The sequence below is a fragment of the Condylura cristata genome, unplaced genomic scaffold, assembly GCF_000260355.1.
Source record: "Condylura cristata isolate star-nosed mole 26May11 unplaced genomic scaffold, ConCri1.0 scaffold00003, whole genome shotgun sequence".
Taxonomy (NCBI): Eukaryota; Metazoa; Chordata; class Mammalia; order Eulipotyphla; family Talpidae; genus Condylura; species Condylura cristata.
In genome coordinates, this window is record NW_004567104.1 from 16,626,325 (window position 1) to 16,638,853 (window position 12,529).

General features: G+C 38.8%; 1 protein-coding gene across 1 annotated transcript in view; it reads left to right on the plus strand.

Annotated features, from left to right (window-relative positions):
• Positions 1–12,529, plus strand: part of USP13 (ubiquitin specific peptidase 13 (isopeptidase T-3)) — a 119,064-nt gene that overhangs the window by 24,309 nt on the left and 82,226 nt on the right. The window contains exon 2 of the mRNA XM_004675392.2: positions 4,953–5,013. Within this exon, the coding sequence (XP_004675449.1) occupies positions 4,953–5,013 (61 nt within the window). The remainder of the gene's footprint in view (positions 1–4,952; positions 5,014–12,529) is intronic.

Below are 12,529 nucleotides of genomic sequence, written 5' to 3' on the forward strand. Positions count from 1 at the left end.
TGTTTTTGCTTCAGATTTTGTGTTTTTGCTGAGAAGGAACTTCTTGAAAGTTCTTTTATACCCTCTCTCCCCAGAAGTAGCCACTGCTGTGAATTGCTGTTTCTCATTCCTATGCATGTCATATTTTATTACATATGGATATTCATGAACAAGATATAGTATACTTTTCCCTGTTTTAAAGACATTGATAAGTACTGTCATTTTTGACTAGTAATCCTTGTAAAGTGTACCTTCAACATTACTTTTGAAATCCATGTTGCCATTGGAAGTACTTAGTTCATTTTAATAGTTTGGTATTTCATTTTATGAATATTTTGTCATTTATTGTTTTTCTCCTGATGAATATTTAGATTCTTTTTTTCTTTTTTAGTTCTGCAAATAATGTAACGGTTAACACTTTTTTTCCTTATACATTTCTCCCGGGGGTACATGTGCAAGATTTCTTTAGGAAATATCTAGAAGAGCTATTGCTGGCTCATCGTATACTTATTTTCATCTGCCAAATCCCTCCCCAGAGCCATTGCACCAGTTTATCCTTCTGTTTGCAGTGTTATGAATATATTTCCTCACTCCCTGGCTAATGCTGGTCACTCCTTTAATTTTGCCAATCTAATGAAGTAGCATTATTTGGTATTTCTATTTGCTATTCTCTTTGGTATTTCCTATTGGTATTCCCTTCTGTGAGGTTTGAGTGCCTTGGCCATTCTTGTTTTCTCTGGTTGGCCTTTTTATATTTTTGACATGGCCCTCTATGGATTTATCATGGCCCTCTATGGATTTATCTTTTCTCTTAAAAGTTTGATTAGTTTTCTTTACCTTCTGGATACCAAGAATTTGTCTGTTTATGTAAAGTTTTCTTATAAGCTCACTTACGGAATTATCAATATTTTGTAGAAGAGAGATGTTGAATTTTGATGTAGATTTATTAAACTTTCTCTTTTAAGTTGTGTTTTTTTTTTGGTATCTTGCTAAGAAATGTTTCCCAGCTCAGGATCATAAAGACCTTTCTTTTAATGCTTTTTTCATTTTTTAGAAATATTTGTGCATTGAACACTTTTTAGACCTTTAATTTATCTATAATTTGTTTTCTGTATTTGTATGAAATGCGGGAATCTGATGTTTTTTTGCATAATGATAGCCAGTTGTCTTATATGAGAGTACTATTTCTCCCATCATTTAACGTGCCATCTTTCTTATATTTTAGTATTTATTATTTTTAAAGATTTATTTATTTATTCATACAGAACTGGGGTACAAGACAGAGGTGCAGGGGCAGTCAGAGGCTTCAACAGAGACAGCGTGGGTTGCAGAGCAGGCCGGTCAGGAGAGGTCTGCCATGCCTTGTGGATCACCTCCAGGGTGCAGGATCTAACTCAAGCGGCTGCGGCTAGCTTGCAGTGCTGCATCTTAATCAGATGTACCACCAGGGAGGAACCTATTTTTGTATTATTTTTAAACTTTTTTTTGCGTGGAAGAACTCAGTGTAGACTAGAGGTAGGGGGGCGGGGGTTGGGGAGAGGATTCATCAGAGACAGAGTGAGCAGCAAAATAGGCACATGTACTGAGATACACTACTAAGGTGAGCAACAGTTGAGACAGGAGAGGTCTGCTGCACTATGTGTGTGTTAGCTACCAGGCTGGAGATGGAACTCAAGTTATAGAGGTGATGGGGCAGAGACTTAACCCTAGGCCACCAGGGAAGCTCCATCTTTCTTATTTTAATTTGCCATTCACACTTAGGTTTGCTAGTTTTGTTTTGTTGAACTTATTTGCATGGCTTTGCACTAGTGTGGCAAACCTTGCTATCTAGTAGTGCAAACACTTTTTCCCTGTTGATTTTTTTAGCAGTTTTAGACCTTCATTTTTCTGTATGAATTTTGGAATAAGTTCATCTAATTAAAACATTCTGTTGAGATTTTGATAATGCTCACATTGAATTTATAGATGAATTTATAGCCCACATCATGGTGTAAGCTTCAAGAAGGCAGGCACTTTTGTTTGTTTTCTTTACTTCTGTGTCCTCAACACTTAGTCATTTCTTTCACACAGTAGATACTTTATACTATTTATTTAATGACAATTCAACATAGTATACCTCTCTATTTATTTAGGTCACTTTTACATTCTTTAATAATATTTTGTAGTTTTCAATATAGGAGCTTGTGTTTTGTTAGATTCTTTTTATGTACTCAATAATTTTTGTGATTATTGTTTTTAACTTTTTAATGTATTTTAATTGGTTATTCACGATATTTGGATATGTTTTTGATTTTTAAATGATGATTATGTGTTATCTACATGACTCAACTTTCACTTTAGTTCTAACACTCTGTGACTATCTACTAAATAGTCGATATTGATTTTAATTTCATCTCGCTTTTCACCCTGGCCTACCTAATATACTCTCTGTTAAGTTTCAGAGACAAAGGAAAGATCTCAAAATTGAACATTGAAGAGTAGGAGGAAGAGGTGGAAAGACAAAAACAAAAACCCAGGAGGTCAGATAAACCATAAAACCAATGATTAGCTTGAAAATAATCTAATGTTGACCTACTACTATGTATTTACATTTACTGAGAACACAACACTCTTTTCAAATCTATTTCATTCCATATGTCTTAGTGTTAAGTGATGAAATTTTAGGAAACTGAGGATGAAACTGCAACTTAGAGACTTGAAATAACTTGCTTAGGGTAACAAAGTTGGCAGAATTGTGGAATTCTGCCCATGTTAGCTCTACCTCTGAAATATTAAGTTAAATATTTCACTCTCTGGTTGTTCCCACTTTCAATTTACCTGTCACTCATTTATTCTCAATTTGATCTGCTTTCTATTCTTGAGTTCTCCAAACTTGTTACATGTTCTCTGTCTGGGATACCCTTCTTCTTCCCTTACTCTTCTTTACTTGTACCCCTTGTGGTTACAATATCCACTTATCCATCCATCATCCATCCATCCATCCTCTGTCTACTCATCATCCATCCATCCATCAGATAATTTCTGAGCAGTTGGTATATGTCCAACCTGCAACCATTTTTACGTGCTAACCCTGTCTACACCCTCCATAACAACTTTTTCACCTTATGATAAGATCACATTTTTTTAACCTCACCAGAATCTGTTATGCCAAGTATGTATGTGTATATTCCCCTCGTACACTGTGAGCCGCCCAAGACATGGAACATATCTTCATTCACTTTGAAGACTGAGCATCAGCACAGAGCCTACACATGGGCCAATCTTGTTGGTTGACTATGGAATTATAGTTTCTCAAACAATGCTGATTTTGAGTAGTAACTAACAGTGATGCAAAGGTTATGATTTTTGGTAGGAAAACCTAGTTTGTTCTTTTTTTTTTTTCTGAAAGGAAGAGAATCAAATCCAAATGTAAGGGGTGAATTCTGGCATCAGGGAGAAATCATTTTTTCCAGTGTTTGTGCAGCCCTTCTCCTTCTTTCTCCTTCTGCCGTCAAGCAGAAGTGGAGGGGGACAGTGAGGCTGGACCAGTGAAAAGAATGCCATAAACTTCTCTTTCAGTAGATTTCAATTGACTTCCAGGATCATTATGTATGGATTGCTAAGTGGGCTTTTGATATAGGTTTTATTTCATACCTTTTTGGCGCAGATTTGTGGAAGGGAGAAGGGAGGCTCTGAGACCCAGAAGGAGAGGAATGCTAATGTAAGTTAGGTGTTAGATTTGGAAAGATAGGCTTTTGAGCTAAAATATTTAATAATTTTCACATTTCTAAAATGTGAACTATAAACTTTTATAGTCGAGCTATAAAAACTTAATGTGTGAATCATAGATTGAGTCAGTTTTCCATGCGAAATAATGAACTGTGGGAAAGGAGATGTAGGACTGATAGGAAGATAGACTAAAGAAGCAGTAAGACCTTGATGCTACCATAACACGTGGCTGGGAAGGATGGTTGAGAATGTTGGAAATCTATACTTTTCTAATAACTGAAAAAACATTTGGTGTAGAGATACAGTTTTGGGGATGTGAAACAATAATTGTTAGAATCCTATTTGAGAGTAAAATATTTCATAAATTATTTTATCAGAGGAGTAATGAGTGCTTCTGTTGCATAGCCATTTGATGGAAGTGTATTTCATTGCTGATGGGCCTTGAACTATAGATAGAAAATACATCTGGCTTAAGATGGTAAAGTCGCCATCAGCAGGTGTTCCAAAAATGCTTAAGGAGGTCACACTGAAGTTTTAATATGCCTGGTGGCTGTGTATCTGTGTGCATTAGCGACTGCTTATCAATGCTTATTAAATCTTGCAACAATAATTCTTGATTATGCCCAGAGCCAAAAAGCCTCCCTTCCAGGAACCTCTACCATCTTGCAGAGTAGTCCTGTTGTTGGGCATGGACTCCGGACACTTGGGAGCTTGTACTGAAGTTTTAAAAAATGTTTTTGTGTAGAAGAACTTGGGTATAAGTTCAAGGTCTGGGCAGTGAGAGGATTCACCAGAGACAGAATGGAGAGCAGAATAGGCAGATTGACTGAAAAGTGGGAGAAGTGGTTGAGACAGGTGAGGTCTGCTGGGATCCAGGTGGGTGAGCTCCCTGTCTGGGATCCAGCTCAGGCCACAGTGGTGATAAGGCTGAGACTTAACCCCTAGGCCACCAGAGAGACCCCCTGATTTGAAGTTGAAATTTCTACTTCATCTGGGCCCCTGGTTCCACTTCCCTTTCCAGGACTACTTTATAACTTGGTAAAAATAATCAAATAGAACAAAGCATTGCCCTTCACTTACCTCCATTGACCTACAAGTTCCTGTTTATCCTAGAATCTCTAATCCAGGTTGAATACTTACTCTTGGCCCTTTATAAAATCTGGGAACCTTTCAGGTGTATTTCACCTCCCAACTAACTCCCCCCTTGCCCCTCAGCTGATTGTGTATTCATAGGCTGCATTTTAACTATCTTGTTTTCTTTTCAGAAGGTAAAAGGGGCATCTGGAGGAGCTTTACCAAAAAGGAGGAATTCCAAGATTTTTTTAGGTAATGTAAACAGTTCTCAATAGCGTGTCCAGACTTTCTGTGTGTGTGCTCATGTGCTTGTGATTTGGAGTAGTGGGTTGTTTATTGCTCTACAGTTTTAAGGATGAGAGGAACAGATTTAAATCAAGAGGCTCTGCCTCTACTTTTTGTTTACCTAGTGGTGAAGAATGTTTTTCACACTCTGTGTTGGGTTAGTGTTTTGAAGGGATTATACTTTTAATGATTGAGAGTATTTGCGGTTCTGCTTCTGGTTTCTTTTATTCATTGCCTTTAAAAAAAGAGACAGTTTTTCATTTTTAATATTAAGTCTGCTGAGGTCTTTATTTCAATTTTACCATTTCCCTCTTCCTTCCCCTCCATATCATCAGGATCCTATGTTGCATTCAGTTGTCATGTTTGCTTAATCCTGTCCAATTTATAGCAGTTCCTCAATAACTATGACACTTGAGAACACTACTGGCCAGATATTTGGTAGAGTGTACCTCATTTGGGTTTATCTGATGTTTCCTCAGCGTAATTTTGAAACTCTGCATTTTTGGCAAGGACAGCACAGAGGTGATATGTCCTCCTTAGTGCCAGATACCAGGGGCCACATGATGCTGATGTGTCCTCTTTTTTTAAAAAAGGTTTATTTATTTATGCATACAGAACTGGGGTACAGGCCAGAGGGGCAGGGGCAGTGAGAAGATTCACCAGAGACAGAGTGGGGAGCAGCAGGCGGGTCAGGAGAGGTCTGCCTCGCCATGTGGTCACCTCCGGGGCAGGCGGGGATCGAACTCATGTGGAAGTGGCTTTAGCTTCTTAGTGCTGTGCTTTAACTTGCTGCACCACCAGGGAGGGCACTGATGTGTCCTCTTATTGGTGAAATTAACCTTGAGACTTTTAAGTTGGTGTTTGCTGGGCTCCTCCATTGTATTTTTAGTGTAACTAACACATATTTTGGGAGCAATACCTTAAATGTAGGCTAGTATCTTGTTTCTCTTCAGAGTTTTGTCCCTATTTTTTAAATGATGTCCCTAATTTTTTAAGAAAACATTTATATATTTATGCATACAGGAACTGGGTCAGAGATGTGGGGGTGAGAGGGTTCACCAGAGACAGAGTGGGGAGTAGAACAGGCAGATTGATTGAAATACACTGCTGAGGGGAGCAGTGGGTGAGACAGGAGAGGTCTGCTGTGATATGTGGGTCAGCTTCCTGACTAGGGATTGAATTCCTGTGGCAGTGGTTGGTGATAGTGTGATAGTGCTGTGTCTTTTAACCCCTGTGCCACCAGGGAGGCCCAGAGTTTTGTCCCTAATTTTGCCAATCAGTGAGCTTTGCCTGCAACAGTGATTGTTGGTGTTTGTCTAAGGGTGATTTTTCTGTCTCCCTCATTGAGAAGAGCCAGTTTTGCTTATGCACATGAGTGCTTGATTATGTACCATGTAGTCATTATCACGTATCTAATTAAGTGTCTGCTATTGTTTTCCCAGGAGAAAAAGTATTTTGATAATGTCTCATTAAGCACATTTATATGCCTAAATGCCTGGGATTATTGTTTGAAAGGAATATAAAAATTGGTATTTTGGTACCAATTTTGGTACCAAATCCATATACTCAAACACCTGTGTGCATGTGTGTGCACCTATGTAAATATGTGTACATGTGCTTCTGTTTGTATATATGTGCACTAATGTATATGCATGTGTCTATGTGTGTGTGTTTGATGCACACATACACATTTAACTTGGTCTCGAAGAGTTGGGCAGAACATACTCCAAATTGTTAATAGAAGCTCTTTCCTAATAAGGGGATTTTTATTTTCTCCTTTCTGCTTCTAAAAAATGCTTTATTTTTTTTAATAGCACACACCTATTACTGTTATACTAAAAAGACACTCGACTTGTTCGAAAGGTAAAGCCTTTCAATCTTGGAGCTGTTTTTGTCCTGAGTTGATTCTCCATTACTCCACGTTGGGCCCAGCCTGCTTCATCTCTATTTCCAGCTCTTGGTTTTCGTTATGAGGTTTTATCCACAGTAGGTTTTTCTACCCTGGCCAATCTTTCATGCTTCTTGGTCCTTGGACCATTACCCAAATCAATCAAGCATACCTGAACTAGCTTAGAATGAACCCTAAACCTGAAATAATTGAATGGTTTTGATTCCAGTTATTAATCTTCAGTTACCTTCTCTAATATAGAGCATTGACTTGCTTTTCTTCAGTACCTAGAATCTTCCCATATTTCTGCTTCAGACTCCATCCTGAACTTTGATTTTCAACCTCACAATCATTTCATAGTCCAAAAAGGCTGCTGGAGCTCTAGTCATCACATCTCCATTCTGGAAGGCAGGAAAGACGATCGGGGAAGGAAAAAAAATTAATCTCCCACAGAATCAGTTTCCTTTGGTCAACCTTTTATAGGTTCCCCAGGCAGCACTTCAGTTTATACCTCTCTGGTCAGCACTTAATCACATGCCCACATTCCTACTCCACAGGAGACTGGTAAGTAGTCTGTTGACTAAAGTTAGTCTCCAAGGAAGAAAGTGAGTATGTATATTTGGAGAAAGGGAGTAGTTTTTGTCACTGATTTCTTCCTTAAAAGGGGCATTTGGGGCTCTCTCTGGTGGTGCAATGTCTTAAAGCACACACTAAGAAGCTAAAGCCACTTCAGCATAAGTTCAATCCCTTTCCCTGGAGGTGACCACATGGCAGGGCAGACCTCTCCTGACCCGCCCGCTGCTCCCCTCAGCAGTGTACTTCATCATTTGGCCTGTTCTGCTCCCCACTCTGTCTCTGGTGAATCCTCTCACCGCCCCTACATCTCTAGCCTGAATGCTGGTTCTGTATGCATAAATAGGTAAATCTTAAAACAAAACAAAACAAAACAAAAAGACGGGACATTTGACATTTGATTGTCTCTTCCAGGGTAGAAGAATTCAGAACTTTCAGTCTTTATTTTTCCTACTAGAGAGTAGTTTTTTTTTTTTTTTTAAAGATTTATTTATTTGTGCATACAGAACTGGGGTACAGGCCAGAGGTCAGGGGCAGCGAGAGGCTTCACCAGAGACAGAGTGGGGAGCAGAACAGGCAGATCTATGAAGTACACTGCTGAGGGGAGCAGCGGGCGGATCAGAAGTCTGCCGCGCCATGTGGTCACCTCCGGGGCAGGCGGGAATCAAACTCTTCCGGAAGTGGCTTTAGTTTCTCAGTGCTGTACTTTAACCGCGGCGCCACCAGGGAGGGCCTAGAGAGTAGTTTTTGATAGCTGTTGAAGTGTAGTTATGATAAAACAGATAATGCTTTTATCCTGGATAGAGAGGCATTGCCTCCGTGCCCTTCCCCACGCCCCACATTCAGTTGCTGACTGTGAATAACTGCTTTTCTGTTGACTCAAGAATGACACTGAAGACACTGAATCATTCAGTTATGACCTTCGATATTGATTTTATAAGGGAAACTGAGGGATTAGCTGGTGCTTAACTCAGTCTTCTGAGTACCCGCAATGGTCGAGTCATTCTTGATGTTCATGTGAGTGAATTCACAGCTAAGGATCATCCCCTCAGTTCTAGCGTTTGCTGCTGATGTTTTTTTTTTAAATCAACAACTACAGTTATTGATAATTTTTTCCATTATCATTTATAATCTATTTTTATATTTAGCATTTAAAGTGTATTTTGAATATGTAACATGGATCAAATTTAAGATTGAAATTATAAAAGGACCATAGTGAAAAATCAATTTCTATCTTCCCTCTTTCCCAGCCACTTTGTTCTTTTCACAGAGTCAAACAGTATTTTCTGTTTGTACATCTTTATATATCTTTCTAATGATAGTCTACACATCTAACATTCTTTTAGATTTTTTTTCTATAGGCACTGGATTCTTAAATTTGGTTTCCAAACTGTGTCCTAAGGCACCCTGGGTTGCTCTGATGAAATCACAGGTGTGACATGGCATATTTTAAGGAACACAGTGACACGCCAACATTACATTGATGTAGTTTTGCTGTTAAAGTAGTCCATATTCCTTCACTGACTTCATTTCTTTGTGAAGCCAGATTTTTGGTTTTCTCTATGTGAAAATCAATGTAGAATAGGGAATAAAGGAGCTTCCACTCTGATTCAAAGAGAAGTTATGGAGTGACCCAAACTGCACACATTTCATTTACAAGGAGTTGTGGTTATTTAACGGTGAAATAAAACTTTTCCCATTGTTTTATGTGCATTATTTTTTCAAATGGTTATTAGGTTGTTAGAGCATAAAGACTTACTAATCTGTTTGGACATAAGTACTAAGAGACTCATTAGATACTTCTTTCTAAAAATCATATATTGTAGGACACTACTAAATCTGAAGTGTTGACTAGCTCAGCAAAAGATATCAATGAAGTGGAGTGATTGGCTCATGACAGCTGACATTGGTATTTGGGATTTCATTTGTGTTAATACAAAAAAATAACTTCAGGGCCCTCCCTGGTGACACAGCGGGTTAAAGCACAGCACTGAGAATCTAAAGCCGCTTCCGCATGAGTTCGATTCCCGCCTGCCCCGGAGGTGACCACATGGCGTGGCAGACCTCTCCTGACCTTCCCGCTGCTCCCCTCAACAGTGTACTTCGTCGATCTGCCTGTTCTGCTCCCCACTATCTCTGGTGAAGCCTCTCACCACCCTTGAGCCTCTGGCCTGTACCCCAGTTCTGTATGTACAAATAAATAAATAAATCTTTAAAAAAAAATAACTTCAAACAACAACAAAAAGGACAAAAACAACAAACAGGAGTGTTTTTGAAATTTTGGGGTGTTCTGTAAAACAGTTGGCTTTCCTGCTGAGTCTAGGTAGATTACTGACATTAATAAATCATGTAATTGTATATATCAAATTTTCTTTCTTAGGTCTAAATAATGATTTAATTTAATTGAACACATATACAGTTTCATAGTATGGAACATCTGGTAGATGCTTATATTATGATGAGCTCTGATTGTAGCCATTTCTTTTGCTTTAGAGCTGCTGTGGAAAACTTCTGGGATGTTTAAGAGTATATGAATGAGTGTGAGGAATTCTGAATTAATGATTTTTTGAAAAGATTTATTTATTTTGCAAATAGAACTGGGGGTAGAGTCCAGAGGCACAGCAGCGATGAGTGCAGAGTGGGGACCAGAACAGGCAGATTAACTGAAATACACTGCTCAGGGGAGCAGCTGGCAAGACAGGAGAGGTCTGCTGCACCTTGTGGGGCAACCCCTTGGCTGGAGATTGAATTCGTGCTGAAGTGGCTTTGGTGTGCCACCAGGGAGGGTCCTGAATTAAGCTAAAAAAAAAGGACATTATTTTTTTTTAAGCTAAAAAAATGACATTATTATGTTGTCTTTTAGGAGGATAAAGCAATTGAAAGATTTTGAATTTTTGGGAATAAACTGGTGTAATACTTATTGTTTGATGTGATGGAAGGAAGTAGGGCATAAGGGAGTCTGGGATTTTCAACTAAGTTACAACAAAGGTCTTTAGACATGATTTCTTATTTACTCACATGTTTTTTACAATAAAGATACAAATGTGTATTGATGTATAAATAGCTGCACTGAATTTTCTTAAAAAAATACGGTTTTTTTTCTGGCCCTCCCTGGTGGCGCAGCAGGTTAAAGCACAGCACTAAGAAGCTAAAGCCGCTTCTGCATGAGTTCGATTCCTACCTCCCCTGGAGGTGACAACATGGCGTGGCAGACCTCTCCTGACCCTCCTGCTGCTCCCTTCAGCAGTGTACCTGTCAATCTGCCTGTTCTGCTCCCCACTCTGTCTCTGGTGAAGCCTCTCGCTGCCCCTGAGCCTCTGGCCTGTACCCCAGTTCTGTATGCACAAATAAATTAATCTTTAAAAAAAAAATACAGGTTTTTTTTTTTACGGGGTGGAGTGGGGAATGGGATCAAAAACAGTGGGGGGAGGAAAGTGCACTGGATCATGGTGATGGCATGCGGGTGATTTGGTGATGGGAAGCCCATGGGGATTATAACTGAGATTGAAAAAGGCACAAAATGATGTAAAAATAAACTATTATATTTAAAAAATACCATGTCTTTGAGATGGCATAGAAAGTGTTAACTATTTGCATTTTTATTGGCCTTTATTCTCCAGCTTTCACAAAGAGGTATAAATAAGTCAAGTTGCATATGAAGAGTGGGACAACTTAACCTCAGAGAGCTTAAATTCCACTTTTTTTTTGACTTTAGCCCTGCTGTTCATGTTTGAGAAATAGGTTGAAAACAGAATACTTATGGAAAGTTCCAGAAATGGGCCTGTTCATAAACTTATCTGCCCCTATAATGACCATAAGTTTCAATATATTACATTTTGTGGTTTCCTTCTGCAGGTGGTTATAGGATATGCTTTGTGCTCAAAGGTCTTGTCAAGGTGAATGATTGGTCAGGTTTCATAGTCCTGAAAGAGCTAGACTGCTCCCCTCCTGCACCTAAACTAAAGTTAGTATGGTCAGGCTGAGAAAACTGAGCGGGGCATTTGAGCTCTGGTATTATTGAGGGATTTGTTTCTCCACTATGTTCCTTCATAGCTTTGCAGGTTAAATGAGAATGCCCCAACCACTCTGACAGAGATCTGACAGAATTACTGAAGTAGAGCTGGAGAAGAGGTATTTAAGAAATTTTATTTTCACTTGGAAGAAGAGCCCATCCAAATCTTATCAGATAAAAGCCACAGTGGAAACTAGATTGGTAGAATTTGCTGCTCTGTAGGGTATGGTTACTCTGTAGGTTCTTTAAATAGGAACTAGGTGTGAAACTAGTTAGAGTAGTTTGGAAATTATAGATTTGTACTTAGGATTGTGGGGTCATATACTTGTGTGCATGTGTATATAAGTATATATGTGTGTATGTGTATATTATGTGCATATACATACATACATATATATGTGTATATATATGTATACACACACATATTTTAAAGATTTATTTATTTATGCAAGAACTGGCCAGAGGTGTGGGGGCTGAGGGGGAGCAGCTGGCAGGTCAGGAGAGGTCTGCCACACCGTATTGGAATCGAACTTGTGCTACAGTGGCTTTGGACAGCTTCATAGTGCTGTGCTTTAACCTGTTGCACCACCAGGGAGGGCCTACATATATATATATATACATATATGTATGTGAAAAAACTTAGATTTGACTCTTAAAGTCAGAGAATCAGAGTCATAGTTTATCTCTGCTAACGTTTCTCTAATTTCATTTAGGTGTTTGGGAAAGGTCATTTCCTTTCATCCTTCTCAATTTAAAATAAAAAGAAAATACTAAGTGTGAAGAAGTCCAACAAAGTTGTGTTTTTTGCATGATGGAATTATTACTTTTTTTTTTTAACACGTGGCAATTGCCAATTAAAAAAGAGTCAAACCCATAATAACACTTTTGATTTTCTTGCTGTGCTGTTCCCCATGACATGTTAGAATTAACTTTCCAAAGTCTCCCATCACAGACATTACTGAGTGGTGTGTGTGTGTGTGTTTGTGTGTTTGTGTGTGTGTGTGGTGTGT